The sequence below is a fragment of the Enhydra lutris genome, unplaced genomic scaffold, assembly GCF_002288905.1.
Source record: "Enhydra lutris kenyoni isolate GAN:26980312 unplaced genomic scaffold, ASM228890v2 scaffoldscaffold13, whole genome shotgun sequence".
In the NCBI taxonomy this organism is placed as follows: Eukaryota; Metazoa; Chordata; class Mammalia; order Carnivora; family Mustelidae; genus Enhydra; species Enhydra lutris.
The window spans coordinates 34538504-34560947 of NW_019154097.1; the positions used below are offsets into that span (position 1 = coordinate 34538504).

At 59.0% G+C, this 22444-nt stretch overlaps 1 protein-coding gene across 1 annotated transcript in view; it reads left to right on the top strand.

The window, feature by feature from the left end:
• Positions 1-22444, top strand: part of LOC111146187 (hemicentin 2) — a 145678-nt gene that overhangs the window by 99584 nt on the left and 23650 nt on the right. Inside the window, exons 57-82 of the mRNA XM_022501624.1 lie at positions 32-128; positions 915-1076; positions 1238-1351; positions 2334-2536; positions 3203-3284; positions 5111-5242; positions 7593-7736; positions 7824-7983; positions 8071-8195; positions 8608-8791; positions 11344-11441; positions 11942-12208; positions 12769-12950; positions 13385-13466; positions 13564-13700; positions 14272-14413; positions 14506-14650; positions 15374-15501; positions 16078-16234; positions 16943-17064; positions 17855-18019; positions 19265-19372; positions 19603-19737; positions 20125-20259; positions 20738-20928; positions 21847-22060. Coding sequence (XP_022357332.1) covers positions 32-128; positions 915-1076; positions 1238-1351; positions 2334-2536; positions 3203-3284; positions 5111-5242; positions 7593-7736; positions 7824-7983; positions 8071-8195; positions 8608-8791; positions 11344-11441; positions 11942-12208; positions 12769-12950; positions 13385-13466; positions 13564-13700; positions 14272-14413; positions 14506-14650; positions 15374-15501; positions 16078-16234; positions 16943-17064; positions 17855-18019; positions 19265-19372; positions 19603-19737; positions 20125-20259; positions 20738-20928; positions 21847-22060 — 3811 coding nt within the window. The remainder of the gene's footprint in view (positions 1-31; positions 129-914; positions 1077-1237; positions 1352-2333; positions 2537-3202; positions 3285-5110; positions 5243-7592; positions 7737-7823; positions 7984-8070; positions 8196-8607; positions 8792-11343; positions 11442-11941; positions 12209-12768; positions 12951-13384; positions 13467-13563; positions 13701-14271; positions 14414-14505; positions 14651-15373; positions 15502-16077; positions 16235-16942; positions 17065-17854; positions 18020-19264; positions 19373-19602; positions 19738-20124; positions 20260-20737; positions 20929-21846; positions 22061-22444) is intronic.

Sequence of the window (22444 nt, forward strand, 5' to 3'; positions counted from 1 at the left end):
TGTCCCAGGCACCTTCTCCCTGCCTCTGCAGGTGTCCACGGCGGAGGTGGCTGATGCCGCCAGCTACATGTGTGTGGCTGAGAACCCAGCGGGCTCCTCGGAGAAGCTCTTCACCCTCAGGGTCCAAGGTGAGCTGGGCTGAGCAGCGACCCCTGGGGGTTCCCAGCTCAGGGGGGCTGGTGCTCTGGGCTGACCCTGGCCCGCTCCCCGGTTAACCCTGCGGGCAGACCCGGCCCCTCTTCCCACCTGGAGAGGCACTGCCTCGTTGCTTCCAGCGTCCTAGGCTCTGGGACCGTGTGCCCCATGGGTGACCCCAGCTGGCGCCAGCCACCTCCTGGGACAGGGAGGGGACCCTGATCCCTTCAGGCCTGCCCCAGATGATTTTAAGCAACATCGGAGGCTGCCAGGGAACGACTCCTCTGAGGCCTTACAGCACCGTTATGGAGACTTATTCTATCCCTGGCGTGGGACTGACACGTTCCCCAGACCGACCTTCCGACAGAGCAGGAGGCCAGCCCAAATGTACAGTTCACAGAGGTCACCCGGTAGGGGGTTTCCATCCCATTGGCCTTGAGCTCTGCCTCCAGATGTGGGGCAGCTGTGGCCTCAGGGACGGGGATGACAGCGTGGAGCACTCCCGGTCTAGGACATGAGCCTGAATTGATATTTCAGCTTTGCCACTGATCCGCTGTGTGGCTTTGGGGTGCTGGCTCTCCCTCTCTGATCTCTGAGCCCCGCGTTCTCATCTGTGAGGCAGTTATGACACCTGGGGGGTGGTCCGTGGCCTTGTTCGAAGACGAACCAAGGCAAGGCACCAGGAGCTCCTCGAGGCCATGTTCCACGCTGTGGCTCTCGGCCCCCTGCAGGAATGCGTTCTCATGGACCTTTCTTTCTCCTGGCGGCTGTGGGGACAGCACCCCCACGCATCACAGGTCCGAACTCAGAGCAGGTCACTGCCATCGTCAACAGCAGCATCTCCCTGTCCTGCGACGTCCATGCTCACCCGAGCCCTGAGGTCACGTGGTCCCGGGACAGCCAGCCCCTCTCCCTGGGAAAAGAGGTCTTCCTCCTTCCTGGTGGGTAAACTGAGGCTTGGAGCCCAGCCTGAAGCCAGGTGGGAGGTCAGAGTTACTTCCTCCAACCTGGGACCGGATGGGGAATCTGGAAAGGCTTGAGGACTGTGTGCCTGGGGCCTGGGGCCTGCTTGCTGGTGTAAGGGGGCTGGTTCCCCCACCAGGCACCCATACGCTGCAGCTGGCCCGGGCACAGCCATCGGACTCTGGGACCTACACGTGTGAGGCCCTCAATGCCGCTGGCCGGGACCAGAAGCTGGTGCAGCTCAGCGTGCTGGGTATGTCCTGTCTGTCCCCCAAACTGCACTGTCCCCCACTCCTTCAGGGAGCCCTCAGCCCCACCCCCCAAGGCAGCGTGGCCAGGAGAGGGGCAGCTGGCCCTGGGGAGGGCTGGGATGCCCACGTTCTCTGTTCAGCATGCTGGGAAGACCTGGTCTAGAGAGTTGGACTCACTGGGTTTCAGACTCAGGTGGGCACATTTTAGCTCTGTGACCTTGGGCAAGTCACTCTCCCTCTTGGAGCCTCAGGCCTCCCACCTGTAAGGGGACAGTTGGCGTAGGGATTAAATGAGGGTATATGAGTGCTTGCCTGTGCTGGGCATACAGTATGCTCTGAAGTCGAGGAGGGGACAGCGGGACAGCCAGGGAAGCCAGGCCAGCCGAGGCCCTTCCCAAGCCTGATTGATCAGAAGTTCTCAGCCTGGTGCCAATTTCAGGGCTCCTGGTCTTCAGAATCCTCTTGGGGGAAAGCTGGCCCAAGCTCTCACGAGCCAGGACTCACTGGAAGTTTCCTTTTAGCCGTGGGTCTGATTGATTTATTTGTGTTCCCCTCCTGTGTGTGTGCCAGGCCCTGTGCGTTCAGAGCCAGGAGTGGAGGACCTCTGCATTGGTCTGCTGGAGGGACGTGGGCTGTGGGGACCCCTAGGGAGGGCTCAAGCCCAGCCGGGGCCTGCCCTGTGTTGGGAAGAGCCCAGGAGGGCCATTAGAGCATCTCCCCATCTAGGGGGCTGAGGCCCAGAGAACTCAGGAGGCTTTTCCCGGTCACCCAGCGGGTCCTTGGCACACTGACCTGGACTCTGTGCCTCCAACTCCCTGGGTCTATGCCATCCCTGGGCTGGGGGGTGGGGGGGGCTTCACCATGACCATGTGATACTGTGAGCCTCCACCAGCCGTTCTATACGGCTATATGTTCTATACGGCAAGAACCGGGGAGGCCGCCAGGGAGGCTGGTGTGCCTTATTCCACTCACCTGCTGCCCCAGTTCCTCCCACCTTCAGGAGGCCTCCCAGCGGCCCCCAGGATGCGATTGTGGTCCGGGCTGGGGACAAAGCCATCCTTAGCTGTGAGACCGACTCACTTCCCGAGCCGACTGTGACCTGGCACAAGGACGGGCAGCCCCTGGTCCTGGCACAGCGCACCCAGGCTCTGCTGGGGGGGCAGAGGCTGGAGATCCGGGACGCCCAGGTGAGCAGCCCATGGCATGGGCAGCTGTGGGTGGCTGTGGGTCCCGGTCCTGGTGAGCCAGGGAGGTGGGGCTGGGGAGCCGTGTGGCAGGGCGTGGGGACTGCTGCCTCCGAGGCCGGCAGGATCTCACACCGAGTCGAGTGGCCTCCAGGGCAGGAGCCATGAGAAGAGGGCAGGGCTCCAATCTGGTTCCGAGCTAACCTTGAGCAGGTCCATTCCCTATCACCTGCCTTTGCTTGCCTGGGATCTAGAACCCTTTTCCAGGCCCCTCTGGCTACGATTCTGGGAGTTTGCTCTGCCCACCCTCCCTGGTGTGGATTAGACTCACAATTGGCTGCTCTTCTGGGAAACGGTGCTGGCCTCCTCTCTCCTGGCCCAGCGCCATCCCCACAGTGAGGGACTTTCCTCCAGGCTTGGCTGGCGTGCAGGCCCAGGGGAGGGTGGGGGTCTGGAACCTGTTCCCTCACTTCCCAACAGCTCTCCTACTTCTTGAAGTTCTTGGGGGAAGGCCAGGGGGTCCTATCTCCTCTGGCTTCCCGGGCAGGACCAGCCTATCTGGGAAGTCCCTTGTCCAGAAGGTTCTGTGGCCTGGATGTTTTAGGGGAGCCTTGGGTACCCCCATCCCAGCTCCGGGTACACCATCACCACATGCTCTCTTTGTCCTAGGTGCTGGATAAAGGGCTGTATACCTGTAAAGTCAGCAATCTGGCCGGGGAGGCCCTGCGGACATTTGTCCTCACTGTCCAGGGTAAGCTGGGGACCAGCCTGAGGGCATTGCCATGGGACCCCTAGCAGCACACGGGGCTGCCCAGGGTGGGAAGGGCAGTTGCTAGAAAGAGGCAACAGCCTTGAGTGTGTAGGGCACAGGATTCGGCACTGAAAAGACCAGGATCAGAACAGCACTCTGCCCATGACCTGCTCTGGGGCTCAGCACAACACCTCGCCTGCTTTTGGCCTCAGGGTTGTCTTTAGTCGAAGGAGCGAAGGCAGCACTGCCTCCTACTATATGGGAAGCGTTCAGTCGATGGGCTGCCGTGAACTTATCTATAAAGTGCTGGGCAGGGGCACCTGGGTGGGTCAGTGGTTTAAAGCCTCTGCCTTCAGCTCAGGTCATGATCTCAGGGTCCTGGGATCGAGTCCCACATCGGACTCTCTGCTTGGCGGAAAGCCCGCTTCCTCCTCTATCTCTCTCTCTCTGCCTGCCTCTCTGCCTACTTGTGATCTCTCTCTGTGAAATAAATAAATAAAATTTAAAAAAAAAATAAAAAAATAAAAAAATAAAGTGCTGGGCACGAGCCTCACATGCCAGCCCCGGGAGGGGAGCCCCCAGGGATCAAATTGTTGGGAGTCCTGGGGCCATGTCACCACCATTTGGAGCCCCAGGGGAGGCCCGTTCCATCAGCCCAAGGATGGAGCACAGACGGCACTGGATTGGACATGGCTCCAGGGGGTTGGGTGAGGGGAAGCTTACTTAGGGAAGCAAGGGGTGAAGGCTCAGCCGCATTTGCTTGGGGTCAGCTGTTGTTCGGTTAGAGTATAGAGCCCGCTGTGTAACGTAGAGATCTGAAAACACAGTGGATTAAATGAGAGGGAACGTTACCTCTGTCGGGCAAAAGCCCGGGGGTGAGTGTCCAGGCTGGTGGATAGCTCAGGGCCTACCGAGTGGTAAGTAAATGACTGAGTGGTGATTTGGGGACCCAGGATCATTCTGTCCTGTTGATCTCCACCCCCCCCCAGGGTGTTGCCCGCGTCCACATTCATTCCCTCCCAGCTCACGGGAAGCAGAAAGGAACAGGACGAGAAGGCGAGCTTTTTGTTTTGAGCGAGGGATGTGGGACTTGTATCTGTCCCCTAGGGTTGCATCCCATCAGCGGGGACATAGGGAGCTGGCCACTGCAGGCTTCCGGGGACAATGAGAAACATAGTTTCACCCAAGCGACCCTGCACTCAGCTAAGCTGCTGGGAATGATGGGAAGGACAGGGCGGTGGGCAAGGGACACTGGCTCTCTGCCCCCAAAGGCAAAGCCAGCGGCCTCCCCACCAGGTGAGCAGTGAATGGGTCCGACCGGAAGCCACATTGAATGCCAATGTTGAAAATTACTGACGCCAGGTGTGCTGTTTAACGCCTCTGATGGCGACACTGAAGAGCGGTGGGAAGGGGGAGGGTCGGGTCACTGAGGACACAGGATGCATCCTGAGCACAGACAAGTTTGTTCTGCTGGTTGTGGTTGCCTGGGCTGTGTGGCCTCTTCCTAGCCGAGCAGGAGGGAGTGTTTGGATCGATTAGTGATGTTGCCCCGGCAAAGGCTGAGAGCTACCGGCACATCAGCCATGCGCTCGCCATCCTTGGGCTGAGTGGACCCCTCTGGACCCTGCTTTGTAAATGTTTTGAAATAGACGCGGATTCTATTTACACCCGTGACTAAAACAACCTGTACCTCTCCCAGTGGCAAAGCGTAAAATGTCAACTACCAACCAGAAGGAAGAGCCGGTGGGGTGTCCCTAATGTGCCCAAGTGGAAGGAAGGGAGCTGCAGAGTGTTAGGACTGTGGCAATCAGGTGTCTCTCCCGCAGTGCCCCCAGTGTTTGAGAACCCCAAGACAGAGAAAGTGAGCCAGGTAGCCGGGAGCCCCCTGGTCCTGAGCTGTGACGTGACCGGGGTCCCCGCACCTGCTGTGAGCTGGCTGAAGGACAGAATGCCTGTCGGTGAGTGCATTGTGTCTTTTCAGCGCCGAATATTCCTTTCTGTGCTGCCATGACCACGAAAGGGGAAGAAGTGTTGGTGGTCACTGTTCTCAGCAAAATCGAAGGCGGCAATGTCCCGTCTGTCACACCCCGTTTGTCTTCAACCCTGCTGGCCCTTGAAATCCCAATGCTGACAGCCATTCCCGTGGGGGCCCAAAGGCTCCCAGTGTTTGTGGCCCCGGTCAGCTCCCACGAGGTGGACAGATGCAGGGTGGGTGCTGAGGGCCCAGCCGGCCTGACCCCAGGCTTGGCGTTGGCCTCCAAAGCTGTTCTCCTCCTAGAATGCAGCTCTGTCCGGCCCAGCTGCTGGTCACCCCCTGTCCAGACCTTCATCCCTGTCTGGCTCTCTTCCTCTCCTTCCCACCCTGGGGTCCCAGCAGAACCCTCCTCTTGTCAGCTGGGGAAATACCTCTGGTGCCAGCCAGCTCTCTGCCCCTAGCCTTTCCCATTCCAGCCACCGCGGTCCCCCTGCCTCGTGAGGGCAGCAGTCCCCGCACTGGTCCTGGGCCCACTCCAAGCCTCTAGTGCCGTCTCCACACAGTGAGGAAGGGGTCCCGAAGTGCAGCTCTGAGGGGGTCACTTGTCCACTGAAAGCCTTTGGGCCATAGTCCTCAGAACCACAGCCTGGGAGGCCCCGTGGGGCCCAGCCAGCCACCTCCCCCTGCCCCACACTGGACCTCACAGACCCAGCTGCTCTCAGCTGCTCCCATATGCCCTTCTCTGTCTGTCTGTCCCTCCCCTGACTCCCTCTCCCTGTCTCAAAAACAGCTTTATCAAGATGTATATACCATACGATTTATCCACTTAAAGCTTGTAATTCCATCATTTTGACTATATTTGCAGACCATCCCTACAACCACCCAAAAGGCAACCCCTTACCCATTACTTTACACCCCCTGTTTCCACCCAAACCTCCCACTAACCCCTGCGCCAGGCAGCCCCTGACCCGTTTTCTGTCTCTCTAGATTTGCCTGCTCTGGACATTTCATGTCACTGGAATTATGCAATAAGTGGCCTTTTGGGTCTCGCTTTTCCACTTAGCCTGCTGTTTCTAGGGTCCATCCCTGTCGTAGCGTGTGTCCATTCCACATTCCTTCTCTTAAGTTAAATTAAATGTTTTTCAGGGCACCTGGGTGGCTCAGTGGGTTAAAGCCTCTGCCTTCGGCTCAGGTCATGATCTCGGGGTCCTGGGATCGAGCCCCGCATTGGGCTCTCTGCTCAGCGGGGAGCCTGCTTCCTCCTCTCTCTCTCTCTCTGCCTTCCTCTCTGCCTACTTGTGATCTCTGTCTGTCAAATAAATAAACAAAATCTTAAAAAAATATTAAATGTTTCCCATTCTTTTTTATGGCTGACTCTTCTACTGTGTGCCTGTGTCATCCTTGTAATTAGTCCTTTCATTTCCTGGTGGACAGGGATCCCCCCAACCCCCAGGGCGGTGAATAGTGTGCTGGGAAGGTTCGGGGATGGGTGTGTATGGGGCGTACTCTGTCCTTTCTCTTCGGATTGGTGGTGGAGCCACTCTGGGCTGTGTTCTCCACCTCCTTTCTTGACGCATGCACTTTCCTCCCCGAAATACCCACCCCAACCCCCCTGAGACCCTCCACTGGCCATTCACACCCCCCTAGTCCAGCTGGTATCTGCTTCCTCCGAAGACGTGCCTGACCCCTCCAGGCTCTGTCAGGGGCTTCTTGGGGTTGGTCACGCAGGATCACGCGTGTCTCACTGTCTCTGATGCACGTGGAGCCCCTCGAGGACAGGAGCTGAGCTTTACTTGGCTTCGAACCCCAAACTCACAGCTAGACACACAGTAGCTGTTCAGAAGCCTTCATGTTGAGAGATTGGTTATGCCAGTGAGGCCCTGGGGTGAGGGGTGGCCTGGCCTGGGCTCAGGCAGAGGTGCAGCTGGAGAGAATGGGGGCCATGCCAGCCTGGGGCGGGGGTGCAGCCTGAGCAGAGGCCCTGGGGTGCCCCTAGCAGGACCTGCATGGGGACCAGGAAGCAGTCAGTGGGTGGCTGGTTCACCCTGATTGGAAGCCTTGGGAGGTGGTGGTGGGGTGGGGGTGGGGAGGGCCCAAGTGTCCACAGGAAGAGGAGCGATTCCTGGACACTAAAGTGAGTGCGACATCTTGGCAAGAAATGTCCCCAGTGGAAGGAACTAGAGAAGGGCTCCAAGGCACAGAACAATGAGTGTGGGGGAGGGGAACCTGCTCAGGGGAGTCATGAGACTGTTGTGTCTGGGCCCAGTGGTGGCAACTGGGGGAGGGGGCGGGTTGGAGCCGGTGAGGGCCTGGCACGTCTCTGCACCCCCCAGAGAGCAGCGTGGCACACGGCGTGGTCTCCCGTGGGGGCCGCCTCCAACTGAGTCGCGTGCAGCCCGCCCAAGCTGGGACCTACACGTGCGTGGCTGAGAATGCCCAGGCCGAGGCCCGCAAGGATTTTGTGGTGGCCGTGCTTGGTAGGTCTGCACCCCGCGCCCCCTATGTGTCCTGCCCCTGTCCCAGCCCACACCAGGCCCCAGGCCTCACCACAGTGCCTGCCACAGAGGCCCCCCAGATCCGGAGCTCGGGTGCCAGCCAGGAGCACAGTGTCCTGGAGGGTCAGGAGGTGCGGCTGGACTGCGAGGTGGATGGGCATCCGCCGCCCGATGTGACCTGGCTGAAGGACGGTGGCCCACTGGACCGGGGCGTAGGCCCCCACCTCCGGTAAGGCCTGGCCTGTGCCCACCTGGGGCCCCAGGCAGCACCTGCAGACCCTCATGTGCCGGCCCTTGGTGCTCCGTCCCCCCGCAGGTTCTACCTGGACGGCAGCGCCCTGGTGCTGAAGGGCCTGAAGGCAGAGGACTCGGGCGCCTACACCTGCGTGGCCCACAACGCCGCCGGAGAGGACGCCAGGCTGCACACAGTGAGCGTGCTGGGTGAGCAGCTGAGGGGCGAGGAGAGGCGGGGGCTCTGCCATCCCGGAACTGCGGTGGCCTGGCCACGGGGAAGGGGGAGACCACCACTGGGGTGTCTGGGGGGCGATGCCAGGGCCAGGATTCAGGAGACCTGCCTCAAGCCCCAGCCATGCCCGCGCTATAAGCCAGGCCACCCTCTGACCTCTCTGGGCCTCTGTGTCCCATTCTTAGACCAGAGACCCAAGCACTCCAGCCGTGGCTGTGAGAGGAGAGTTGGGGAATGGGGGAGATGCGGATGGAACCATGGGGTCTGAGAACCCCATATAAGATGGTTGGTGCTTCCTGGCTTTGGCCCAAGAGAAGCCCATCTCCCCCACCTAGACCCTCTGCCTAAACTCCTCTCCACCCCCTTTTTCTCTCTGCTCACCCCCAGTCCCTCCCACCATTGAACACTGGGCCGAGAGCTCGGGGACCCTGGTGAGCAGGCCTGGGGAGCTGGTGACCATGGCCTGCCCCGTCCGGGGCTCCAAGCCCATCCGCGTGAGCTGGCTCAAGGACGGTCTGCCCCTCCCGCTCTCCCAGCGCACTCACCTCCACAGCTCTGGCCGCACCCTCAGGTAGGGAACAGGCTCCTTGGCCCCTGGGCCGGCGGATCTCACACCCACTCCTCAGGCAGCTTGGGTTTCAGAACCCCTCTGAGTGGTTTTCAGATAAAAATAATATAGAAACACAGAGGTTTATGATGGGGACAGTGAGGGGACCCCCACCCCCCCAAACAGAACTCCAGAGATGAAAAGGGCCTCTGCCCTCAGGCTCTTACAGCCCAGGGAGGGAGGCACAGATCCAGGTGAGGACACCTGCTTGTATCCAAATCAGCCTGCCCGGGGGTGCAGGAAATCAGGGAAGGCTTCCTGCAAGAAGGTTTCTGAGCAAGCCTTCACACATTCTTCAGCCTTTTGGAGCGCCAGCTTTTGCAGGTGCAGTTCCAGGCGCCGGGATAGAGCGGAGGCAAAGCAAAGTCCCTGCCCAATAGCCGCTTGATCAGGGGAGGAGAGTGGAAATGCAAGCGCTATGACAAAGGAATGTCACCAGGGATACGCACTCTGAAGAACAAAGTGGGGCAAAGAATAAACGGGAGGTGGCGGGGGGGCTGGAGTTTTAGGGTGGTCAGGGATGGGTGCTCAGAGAAGGTGATATTTGCACAGAGGTAGAAGGAGTCAAGAGAGGGAGCTGGGTGGATTCCGTGGGGAAGAGTTTCTGGGCCAAGTGACGGACCAGCAGGTTCAAAGGCCCTGAGGTGGGTGTGTGCCTCTGTGTTCAAGGAATAGGGTGGGTGGGATTCAGGGGAGACCAGGTGACTTAGGACTTGTAAGTCCTTTAAAAGCCCTGGGTTTTCCTAAGTCCTGGTTGGGGGGCAGTGTTCAGGAGAGAAGCCTCGAGATATGATTTATATTTTTTATTATGATAAACATAAAACTTATCATTTGAACCATTTTTTTAAGGATTTTATTTATTTATTTGACAGAGATCACAAGTAGGTGGAGAGGCAGGCAGAGAGAGAGGAGGAAGCAGGCTTCCCGCTGAGCAGAGAGCCCGACGTGGGGCTCGATCCCAGGACCCTGGGATCATGACCTCAGCCGAAGGCAGAGGCTTTAACCCACTGAGCCACCCAGGCGCCCCCATTTTAACCATTGTTAAGTGTACACCATTTTTAAGTGTTCGGTTTAGGGGCATTAAGTATATTCACACAATGATCTGACCATCGCCTCCATCCCTCTCCAGAACTTTCTCATCTTCCCAACCTGAAACTGTGTCCCCATTTCGCCCTGTGCTCCCCCTATCCTTGGCAACCCCCATTCCTGTCCCTGTATGTCAGTATCAGTGGAATTATACAGTATTTGTCTTTTTGTGACTGGCCTTCTCCCACTCAGAGTCATGTCCTCCAGTCCCCTCCGTGTTGTAGCAGGTGTCAGAATTCAGAATTCCCTTGCATTTTAAGACTAATATTCCACAGTATGGACGGACCACATCTTGTCCGTCCATTCATCTGTCAACATAGGGACATAGGGGTTGCTCCCACTTCTTGGCCACGGGGCCTAATGCTGCTGTGAACACGGGTGTGCAAATGTCTATTCAGATCTCTAAATACTTTGGGGTTGTGACTTGGGTTTTCAGAGGAGCCTTCTGGCTGCTGGGTAGACAAGAGACCATGGGGCCAAGGGCAGGACGGGAGGGGGGTGAGGGGGGATCGCGGTGTTCTGCCTGGGTCACCGCCCTGGAGGTGGAGGTGGTCAGAGGTGGGAGGCAGGAGGAATGGAGCAAAGGCCCTGTGGCCTTCATCCAGGAACCTGGCAGAATGAGGTCCACAGACAATGTTTTCTAAGATTGGACCATAGTGGAAGTGGGTGGGTTGAGGGGGAGACCCGAGTGCTGTTTGGATGTGTTGGTTTGAGAGGGTCTTAGGCATCCAGGGAGGAGGCGAGCCAGGTGTTTCCTACTCCACAAGGGAGTTCGGGGATGTAGAAGTTCTGGGATTCTCACAAATAGGTGGTGGTGGTAGCCAGCGCCCCCCTGTTCCCGCCACCCTGAGTGTGAGTGAGGACTGCACCCCGGGTAGGTCTTAGTTCCCAGGGAGGGGGAGCAGGCAGGAGGATGGGGAGGTGGGGAGGGTGGAGGAGACACTCCAGGAAAGCATGCTGTCCCGGGAGCCAAGCAGAGACAGGTTTCAGGGCCACTGGGGGACATTAACAAGACCAGCTCAGGAGGACAGTCGGGGCCAGAGAGACTGAAGAAGAGGTGGGGGGCACAGACAGACAGACAGGGGAGGTGAGTCCTAAAGGTGAAAAGGAATGGTCTAGAAGAGGGGTAGGGACAGGCAGGTGTCCTACTCCTTGGGTGGCACAGCGCAGCCCTCGGAATTGGGAAAGCAGGAAGTCTGGCTTTAGAGGGAGGTGAGTCAGACAAAGCAGCAGGGGACAGGGAGCCTGGGGCTTTCCTCTGGGGGCACCAGGGAGCCAGGAAAGGGGGTTAGGCAGAGGCCGGGCCTGTTCAGATGGGAGTCTCCGAGCTGCCTCTCTGGCAGGTAAGCCGCCGGGGGACAGGAAAAGAGAGGAACAGTTTCGATGGAGTCCCCCCCTTTTTTCCACTCCACCCTTCTTGGGGGGTTCAGGATTTCCCAGGTGCAGCTGGCAGATTCTGGTGTCTTCACCTGTGTGGCTGCAAACCCAGCTGGCGTGACCAACAGGAACTTCACCCTGCAGGTGCACGGTACGGACCGGGGCGCTCGTTGGGGGGGTGGGTGTTGGAGAATAACCGTATCCTTTGGCCTCTTAGGGCACGAACACAGAGACTCAGTCTTTGATTCGTTTGGCTGCTCGTTCATGCATCTCGCGAGCAGCCATTAAGACGCTGTGGTGTGCCAGGGCCTTACCAGGCACCAGGATGTAGCAGTGAGCAGAGGTGAACCCTGTCTCCAGGAGGGCAGTGCAGGAAACAGCTCTGTAAAGAGGTGATCGCAATTCCAGGCAACTAGTGACACCGGGGGAAGGACAGGGAGTGGTGGGAGCACAGAGGAGGGCCCTTCAGTTGGCCTGGGGAGTTCAGGGAGGGCTTCCTGGAGGAGGTGAGGTCTAAGATGAAGACAGGAGAGGAGAAGGAATTGTCCAGGAGAAGGGCATTCTGACGTGTGTGAGAACGGCCTGTGTGAAGGTCCAAGCGTGACCTGCTGTGGAATGAAGGGATTCTGCCCCCTCTTTTGCCCTGTTCAGTGCCCCCTGTCCTGGAGCCGGTGGACTTCCAGAATGATGTGATGGTGGTCCGTGGCTCCTCGGTGGTCCTTCCCTGCGAAGCCCAGGGAAGCCCCCTCCCCTTAGTGTCATGGATGAAGGATGGGGAGCCCTTGTTGCCCCAGAGCCTGGACCAGGGGCCCAGTCTGCGGCTGGAGACAGTGGGGGCTGGTGACTCGGGGGCCTACTCCTGCGTGGCCGTGAGCGAGGTGGGGGAAGCCAGGAGGCATTTCCAGCTGACAGTGATGGGTGAGTCATCTGCCCGCAAGGCCAGCTTCTCTGGGCCTGGGTGCAGGGTGGGCCTCGGGTGGGGGGCCGATGGAGAAGGTTGGGGGGGAGGTGAGTCCCTTGGTGGATCTCCCCAGGGGTTGACACCTGGGTGCGGGCTTTGGGGGCGAGACAATCTCATACGGAATGCTGACCTTGCTGCTACATAGAAGGGCTACGTGGCCCTTCATTCTCCTGGGGCCATGCCCTTCAGCTTTGTCCCTCAAGCCTCATAAAGCTGGGACAACGAGCCCCTGAAATCCAGAGGCAGAGCCCTAAGTCTCAGGCTGAAATTTTGCAAATTTTGTGCCATATTGGAAAGAGCTATGTCAGCTGTCTCCTCCAGCCCCACCCCCTGCCATACGGTGTGCTTGAAGGTTTTAAAGCACAAATAATCGGTCCATGCAAAGGGGCCCCTGGTTTCTAGTGTCCTTGGCCCCATCTGTGGTCAGCCTCTAGATGGTGGGGGGTGGGAGATGGACCCCAGCTCCCAGTGCCCTGCGTGCAGCTGCCATGGCTAACCCTGGCCGGGTATCTTGCAGATCCCCCCCACATCGAGGACTCAGGCCAGCCTGCAGAGCTGTTGCTGACCCCCGGCACCCCTTTGGAGCTCCGCTGTGATGCCCGGGGTACCCCCCTGCCCAACATCACCTGGCATAAGGACGGGCAGGCCCTGAGCAGGCCTGAGGACAGCAACAGGGAGCTCCGGGTGGAGGGCGTGCAGGTGCTGCTGGCCCCTTACTGTGGGATGAGGCCGGGGGAAGGGGAGGCAGGGGAGGAGAAGGACCCTGTAGCACTTGGCCTTTAGGCTGAGCTCTTCCTTTGTGCGGGGTGAGCATGTGGAGACCACCCACCTGGGCCCTGTCCTCAAGAGTTCCCAGCCAGGTCAAAGCCAAGGCTGATGCAGAAATAGGAGGAGAGCTGGTGGAGTCAAGGAGTACTTCCTGGAGGAAGCAGGCTTTGCCCTAGCCATAAAGCAATGGTTAGGTGGAGCTAGAGAAGAAACATCCCAGAGAGCGGAATGATTGGGAAGGCCGGGTGGCCAACTCAACCAGCTTGAGTCTGAATCCTTGGTCCTTAGTTGTGGAGGAACCAAACCGGATCGGGGGGTGGGCAGGCTGGGGCCGGAGGCAGAGGCTCACACTGCCCCGTCCCCAGGTGGGCGATGCTGGGCTGTACACTTGCCTGGCCCAGAGCCCTGCTGGTGAAGTTGAGAAGAGCTTCCGGGTCAGGGTTCAAGGTAAGGAGGTGGTGCTAGGGCCGAGGCAGGAGAGGAAGGTAGGATGGGGCCTGCCGGGACAGGTCTGTCTCTCACAGCCTCTCTGCTGACTGCCTAGGTCCCCCCCACGTTATTGGGCCCCGAGGCCCCCGCTCCGTGGTCGGCCTGGCTCCGGGACAGCTCGTTCTGGAGTGCTCAGTGGAGGCGGAGCCGGCCCCCGAGATCGAATGGCACCGGGATGGCATCCTGCTGCGGGTAGGTGTTGGGCTGGGGACCCCGGGACGCCACCTTCTGTGCCGCTCAGGCCCTGGACCCTATAGCCTGGATCCTCAGTGCTGAGGGGTGGCCCCCGCTGGCACTTCATGTCCCTGCTTTCCTGGCATCCCGCACTCCTCTTATTACTGTCATGCCCATCTTCTGGATGCGGACACTGAGGCAAGCTTGGGATTTACACCCTGGCTTCTGATGCCTCTCTGTGTGCTTCCCATTATACCTCCGAGCTCCACACAGTGGCTGGGTGACCGGGGCTAGTTACCGAGGTTCTCTGTGCTTTCCCCCACCCCCGAAATCGGGACCAAGGATTGTAGGTCTTCTAGAAGCTCTAGTTCCCAATCCAGGCCTGAGGCCCCTCTGCAATGTCCCCGACGGGCAGAGCCCAGGGCTAGGAACTCATTCCCTCCCACAGGAGCCTGTTTCCCCCAGAGGGGTATCAGTTAAGCCACTGGCCTGCCCCGCTGGTTCCTTGGTCCTCCGTGCCCAGTGCCTGGGGGCTGGCTGGCGCTGGCCCAGCACTAACGAGGCTCTCTCCGCCCTGCGGACTGTGCAGGCGGACCCCCACACCCAGTTCCCGGAGGACGGCCGGTTCCTCCAGCTGCAGGCCCTGAGCACGGCCGACGGGGGCAACTACAGCTGCACGGCCCACAACGCCGCGGGCAGCACCAGCGTGGCCTTCCACGTGGACATCCACAGTGAGTGGGCCTCACCTCCCCCACGCCCCCCCTCGCTGGCCCTTCCTCAGGCGCAGACCCCGGCACCCACTCCCTCCGTGCCCCTCCCCCAGCGGTGCCCACCATCCAACCGGGACCGGCCGTGGTGAACGCCTCCGTGAACCAGACGGCCCTGCTGCCCTGCCAGGTGGACGGCGCTCCCCCGCCCCTCGTGAGCTGGCGGAAGGACGGAGCCCCCCTGGATCCTGCCAGCCCCAGGTGGGACCGGGACCGTGAGGGGCTCGGGGGCGGCTTCTAAGCAGAAACTGCCTGGGCAGTTGGCACTGGAAGGTGGCTGTGTGGCCCGCACGTGGGTCTTCGCAGAACCCAAGAAATAGGCTTGTCTGGGGGCATTGAGGGTGTCGAGAACCCCAGGTATCCATCTGTCTGGTTTTGACTCTTGGTTGCTCATCTCTTTCTGTGGGAGGGGGCTTCATGCCTCTGTGTGTGTGTGTGTGTGTGTATCTCAAATCAATTTTCTACACCTTTCTCTGTAACATGGCAGAGACACCCCCCACCCATCCCCAGCCCCCAAGTTATGGCTTCTGAGCTCAGGCAGCCTGCAGAGCCTTGAGAACTGCCTGACAATCCCAGTTCCCAGGGTCAAGCCTGAGTCCAGCTCACCCCCAGTCCTGCTGGCCCTCGGAAGGGGCTGTCCTCAGATCTGGGGGACATGCTCAAAAGGGAGGCTTTCTGGATGCTGCTGCCTGCTGACTCTTAGGGAGAAGTTGGGCCCAGGTGGGACCGCAGGAGGCCCCCTGATGTGCGGAGTTGCCCATGTCCGTGACCTCCTCTAACCTTGGCCTCATGGATGCAACACTCCAGAGCTAGCACTTTTCTGCAGGGAAATCCAGGGGGAGAGGAGCCGCCCCCAGGGTCCAGCCCCTCCAAGGGCCTCCCTAGGCTGCTGGTCTCCATGACAACCCCCTCCCTCTATTCCAGGCTGCAGGTCCTGCCCGAGGGCTCCTTGAGGATCCGGCCAGTCCTTGCCCAGGACGCCGGCCACTACCTCTGCCTTGCGTCCAACTCTGCAGGCTCTGATCGGCAAGGCCGAGATCTCCAGGTCTTTGGTAAGTGGACAGGACAAGCAGGTTCCTTGCCTTCAGCATCGATCTCCTCTCTGGGCCGGGTCCAGCCTGGTTTCTGGGCTCCTCCTTGCTGTTGGGAGCCAAGAGCAATGGTCTCTCAGTGTTCTTGACCATGAAGCCTAGGAGTAGAACTTGGGAATTTGCATACTCAAAAGACGCCTCCTTATTTTATGCATATGGCACATACACTTAGCGCTATACTATTGCATTGAATGGGCAAGATAGGAAACATTTGAAAGGATAAGCTTCAGAATCACTGTACCAGACTGTCTCATCTCTTCTCACTCCAATGGATCCCCTTGGGGGAGGCCACTCTGCTGGGCGCTGGCCTCGAGCAGGGCTGATGAGGAGTGGGACCCTGAGGGCTATATTCAGGGAGAGCGGGTTAGGAGGCCGGCAAACGGGGGGGCGAGCAAAGGTCTCATCACCCCAGATTAGGGAGCCTGTTGGAAGATTCCTACAGAGTGTCTCCTGCCTCTCCCCTGCCCACGGAGGACGGGTACGTTGCCCTTGCCTCCATCCTGCACCCTTGTCTCCTGGTGACTGCTCTCTCCCCAGAGCCTCCAGCCATCACCCCTGGCCCATCCAACCTGACCCTGACTGCTCACACCCCTGCCTCACTGCCTTGTGAGGCCAGCGGCTCCCCCAAGCCCCGGGTGGTCTGGTGGAAGGATGGACAGAAACTGGATTTCCACCTGCAGCAGAGTGCTTACCGGTACGGAGCTGGGCCTCAGGGTGGTACCATGAGGTGCTCAGGGTGGGGAAGGGGTGCCCATTTCATGGTAGGGAGTCCGGTCAGAAATAAGGCAGGGAAGCACTCAGGTTCTCAACGAAGCCAGTGCCAGGATCTGTGTCCTGACCTCAAGGGTGTAGAAGGATCTTCACTGAGATGCCCAACAAGGGGTTTAACTCCATCACAGCTGCTGGAGGCTAACAATGTCGGTGCCTGGAGGCCTGGGTTCAGCCGAACCCAGATACTCGTCTCCCCATTTCTCAAAGGCAACAGGTCATGCAGTGGTCCGCGGGCACATTAAAGGGATCTGTTCACCACTTGATTCTCCAGGCATCTGCTGTGTCCTGTGCCAGGCCAGCGTGGAGCTGTCCTCTACAGCAGGTGCCCCGCCAACACGAGCTGTTCTGATAAGGGACTTGGACGTGATCACTATTGCAGAAATTGTTAGAACTGCTGGTTTCAGAAGAAAACACAGAGGGTGGTAGAGAAACACAAGGATGAAAGTTTAACTTGCCCACAGCCGCATCTTTAAGAGTAGAAACTTCTAGAAGGAATTTCTAGATTCAGACCGGGGTGGGCGGGGGGGACAGATACCAGGGGAGAAATTAGTCTTGAGACACCCAGTCCCCTGCATCCAGGTTGCCGGGCAGGCAGGTCACAGCTGGCCGACTGTCTGTCTGTCCATCCCAGGCTCCTGCCTTCCAACACCCTGCTCCTAGCAGCTCCCGGCCCCCAGGACTCAGCCCAGTTTGAGTGCGTGGTGAGCAATGAGATGGGCGAGGCCCGCAGGCTCTACCAAGTGACCGTCCATGGTATGTTGGAACAGAAAGAGGGAGAGAGAGGATGGGGACATCACGGGCATCTCCTGACCCCACCCAGCCCCACCCTGATGCAGACTCTAGCACTGTTCCTGGTAGGAGCTCTCAGGAGAGTCCACTCCCCAATCCAGATTATTCTAAACCGCAATCTGACCTTGCCATCACTCTGGTGAAAATTTCTCCCTTCGCAGCTGCCCACTGCACTCAGAATAGAATGCAAAGTATCACCTGGGTCCACAGGGTCCTGTGCATGCTGGCCCAGCCAACCACCACCTCCCCTAACCTTCCCAGGTTCAGTTCACCCCAAGGCCGAGCTCGCTCTGGGATCCGGTCATGCTGCTTAGCTTTTAGTTCCTCACCTCAGGGCCTTTGCATATGCCATTCCCTCTGCACATGATGTTCCCTCTGTTCTGAGCACTTCCCTTTGACCTTCACCCAGCGGGCCCTTGCTCTCCCTTCAGATCTCAGGTTAAATGGCACTTTCCCTGGAGGACTTCTCTGGCCTCCCCAACTCTTGGGAAGGCTCCCTTCTCTTGTGAACCGCTCTGGAGAGACCTAGCTGCTATCCCTACAGAGAGCAGTTCATAAGGGTACCCCTAAGCCCAGCCAAAAATACTTCCCGAGTGAATGTGACCTCTCCTCTCTTGCCCCTCCCTCCCTGGCCCTCCATCACTAATGTCACCTATGTCTTAGTCTCTGTTGATAGTTCTCATTCACCCGGCCCCATGGCTATGTGGTCCCCTGTGGACCTTGGGAGGGCATCAAGTCTTGTCTTGCCTTACAGTGCCTCCCACCATTGCCGATGACCAGACAGACTTCACCGTGACCAAGATGGCCCCCGTGGTCCTCACCTGTCACAGCACGGGTGTCCCAGCCCCGGTCGTGTCCTGGAGCAAGGCAGGCGCCCAGCTGGGGGTGCGGGGGAGTGGCTACCGTGTCTTGCCTTCGGGTAAGTAAGGGTGAGCCATGGAGAATAGAGTTTGGGAGTATCAGGAGGAGGGTGTAAAGGCAGACCCTTGGAGCCTGGTGGGAGAGCAAGATGGAGCACCTTGGCCTGGCTCTGCCATTCCCTGCTGTGTGACCTAGGGGAACCCTGCACCCTCTCTGGGCCTTAGCATCCCCACTCATGCGCTAGCATGTTGGTATCCACCAGTGGTTCCCTGATGTTAGCTGACAGCGGTGCCGCTTCGTGGCAACGTGAGGAAAATGACAGCTACGTGAGAGTTTTCATAAGGCTAATTTGATCTCATCAGAAGGATTTTCCTTTTCCCTAAAATTTACTTTTCTTCATATTTTGGTGTTAGAAGTTTCTTTCATGAAATCAAGGTGATAGTAGATGGGTGCTTTTGAAATGTCTTTGCTTGTCAAAATTAAAAGTTGGCCACTTTAGCTGTGAAGTGTAAAAACCTGACAATTCACAGACCTGTACCCCTCAGGCAAATAATACATTACATGTTGATTTTTTTTAAAGCATTTTACAAAAAAAAAAAAAAAAGTTGGCCACTTTATGGGGATTCTCCAAATTACATTTGCTTGTTCAATGGTGAGCAAGTGAAATCTTAAAGCCTGAGCACCACTGGCCAGATCTGCAGTTTTCAAACCCTTTCGGAGCAATAGAACACTTTCTTCTGACAATCAGTTATGGGGAAGCCCATCATGTAAAAGAAAACTGAGATTCTGGTTCCATCTGGGGATGGGGTGGTCCAGGAGGATTAAAATGGCATTCGCTGAGCACCAGACTAAGACTAAGATAAGACTAAGGAAGACAGGACAGAGGGAAGACAGAGGAAGCAGTAATCCGGGAAGCCTTCCTGGAGGAAGCAAGTTTTGAGCAGAACACAGCAAAGGTAGCAGGGTGAGGGCCCGTGGAAGTATGGGTGGGCCAGGGATTCTGGGCAGGGCAGTGGCAGGTCCTAGGACATCACATCTAGAAGTTTCTAGAGACCATCCTGTCTGATTCCTCATTGTACATATGGGGAAACTGAGGCCCCAAGAGTGGAGGAGACTTGCCCACAGTTATGCTCCCAACAGGGAGCACAGGCAGGCCTCGAACCCAGGTTTTCCCATGCTGCTTACAAACGGGCAGGGAGGCAGGTGGAGTGGCCTGCAGGAGAGACACAGGGGCGGTGGGGAGAGGTAAAGGACATCTGTCCCGGGTCGCCTAGCCCTCTCCATGTCCTATTGCCACCCACAGGTGCCCTGGAGATCGGGCAGGCCCTCCCCATCCACACCGGCCGCTACACGTGCACAGCCCGCAACACTGCGGGTGTGGCCCACAAGCACGTGGTCCTTACCGTGCAAGGTAAGCCCCTCCTGGCAGGTGGAGGGCTAGAGGCAGGTAGGGCTGGGTAGGGAGGGGAGGGCCCCAGGTTCCAGATGCCCAGACCTGCCTCTGATCCATGCTGCAATTCCAGGAATCCCCTGTTCCTTGTAGGGGCTCCTCTCTCTGGTGCTCAGGCCCCCACCCCTGGTTGGAGGGGGCTGGGCATTAAAGGCGCCCCCAGGGACCTCTGTGGCCCTGTCCCCTTGCAGCCTCCCCTGTGGTGAAGCCTCTGCCCAGCGTGGTCCGGGCACTGGTGGCAGAGGAGGTCCTGCTGCCTTGCGAGGCTTCGGGCATACCCCGGCCAAGCATCAGCTGGCAGAAGGAGGGGCTCAGCATCCCTGCAGGTGAGTCTGCTTGGTACCAGCAAGGGAAGAACAGTCTGGGCCTGGGATCCTTCCGCTTGCCCCGGGCAGGGTGGGGGTAGTGGGCGGGGTGAGGGGAGAGCTCTGCAGACCTGCTGGAAGGTCCCAGAAAGCCCATGTGTCTTCTTCACGCCCTGCCCACCCGTCTCTGTTCACCAGCCAGAGCGTGACACTCTATCTGAACATCCGTGGCGGAGTTGGGAGGCTGGGGAGGGGGCAGCCTACCTGGGCTCTGGGGCTCTAGGGTCTCTGCCCCCACCCTTGCTGCTGGTCAGACAGAATGGCCAAGTGGCCCTCCTGCCCCTCCTCGGTGGTCGGTGGTCCTGCCTCCCCAGCCACCAGCCCCCGGTTTCCTCCCCACAAATCCAGGAGCGAGTACCCAGGTCCTGCCCACTGGAGAGCTGCGGATTACCCACGCCAACCCAGAGGATGCCGGGAACTATTTTTGCCTTGCCCAGAACAGCGTGGGCAGCGCCGTGGGGAAAACACGGCTGGTGGTGCAAGGTGGGCCCAGGGATGGGGGCTGAGGCATACCCCAGCGAGCCAGGGGCTCTGGCATCCCTGCATCCTTCCCTATCCCAGCGTGGCTTGTATTCCAGAAGGAACAAAGGGAAAAGCATCTTCTCCCATTTTGTGCCTGAGGTCCACCTTTAGACAGTAACTCGGGCTCCTCTGCCTCCTGTGACCCTTCATGAGACAGCGGTCTGGTCATCCCTCCTTCATTTTGGCTTTCCAGTAACAAAAGCTATTTCCGTCCCTTTAGCCATTGTGTGTGTGTTGGGATTACACTGTCATGGTTTCACCAGACTCAACAGTCCCCAGATTGTCCAGACTGTGGGCAATGGCCTGTAACAGAGCTGGGAGGCAGCCGATAGGGGTGGAGGAAGGGGCAAGGGGGATGCCAACGGCCGAGGGCGCTGGAGCCAGGGCAGCCCACCCTAGCTGAGCCCCCATCTCCGAGCAGCCCTCCCTCTCCCCACAGTCCCGCCCATGATCGAGAGCGGCCTCCCTGATCTGTCCACCACCGAAGGCTCCCACGCCCTCTTGCCCTGCGTGGCCAGTGGCAGTCCTGAGCCCAGCATCACCTGGGAGAAAGATGGCCAGCCTGTGTCCGGAGCCGAGGGGAAGTTCACCATCCAGCCTTCTGGGGAGCTGCTGGTGAAGGACCTGGAGGTGAGCCTCTGACCCCGTGTGGAATAATAGGGACAACAGGAGCAGAAAACCTCTGCTGAGCACCCCGCCCCACCCCGTTTGCCATGCTCTGTGCTGAGCGCTATGCAGCTTTTAATCCCAGGAAGCTGGGGAAAGGGGATGATAATCCCCCAAATCCAGATGAAGAAACCGAGGTTCATTGTGTATCCAGTTTTCCCAAGGCACGCTGTTGCCCAGGCGCAGAACCAAGATTTGAACCTGGACCTCCGTGGCTAATTCCTAAGGGAGGGAAGGAGCCCTGGACAGGACGGGGGACGGGGCAGGGGATGACTTTGTGTCCCCAGACTGTGCCTGGTTTTCTCCAACCTGCTCTTGTTGACCTGAGCCCGGGATGTGGGTGCAAGCCCCGCTTCCCCTTCCCCAACAGCTCTTAGATTCTGTCGTCACAAACGCACCTCTCTCCAGATGGATGGGTGGTGGCTCGGTGGGTGCACCTGCTGCCAGGGGGAGGGGAGTGTCGCAGAGTCCTTGGACCTTGGTGCACAGAGAGCTGGATAGCACAGCGGCGAGGGCACCAGCCCTGCTCCAATGCCCCACGGAATGTCTCAGAGCCTGGCTGAGCATTCTCTGCAAAAGGCACCCTACTCGGGGCCCGTCCCAGCGGTAATGGGACCAGAGATGAGCTGGTGTGGGGGAGGTCCCGAACAGGGTCTCTGGCATGTTGTGGATGTTGTTATCAAGGGCTTGGATGATTAGGAAGGCTGCTGGGGCGAGGCACCAGGGAGCAGCGGGGAAACAGAGCCATTTACTGGCTGCGTGACCTTGAGCGAGCCCCTTCACCTCTCTGGGCTGCATGCTCCAAGGGAACCTGCGGCAGAAGGAGTCCCTAGGAGCTGGGGGTGGGGGCAGCACTCAGGATGACCCCTCCTCTGCCCTCAGAGCCAGGACGCTGGGACTTACACCTGTGTGGCCGAGAACGCCGTGGGCTGCGCCCGCCGCCGCGTGCACCTCAGCATCCTGACACTGCCGGCCTTCACCACCCTGCCTGGGGACCGGAGCCTGCGCCTCGGGGACAGGCTGTGGCTTCGCTGTGCGGCCCGGGGCAGCCCGACCCCCCGCATCGGCTGGACCATCAACAACCGGCCGGTCACGGGTCTGGGCCTCCTGGGAGCGGGGGGGACGGGGTCCCCGGGACCCCAGAGGAAGGGCAGACTGGCAGAGAGACTCAGCATCATGGAGAGGAAGAGAGTGTCTCCAGTCTTGGCCCTGTGCAGGGGGGAGCAGAGCAAACACACGTGTGGCCCTATGTGACGGGTCCTATGTCAGACCTGGCAAGAAGCCCCCTGTGAGAAAGACTCCACCCCGATATCTCAGGGCCAGGAGGGGGCTTGTGTTACAACCCAGCACAGTGGGCCCCTGGCAAACCCCTTTCCTGGTGGTGGGCAGGGGAGGTTCTGTCCCAGTTGATGTTTAGAGAGGCACAGGGCCCATACAGCATACAGGGTATACAGTAGGTGCTCAATAAATGTCTGCTGAA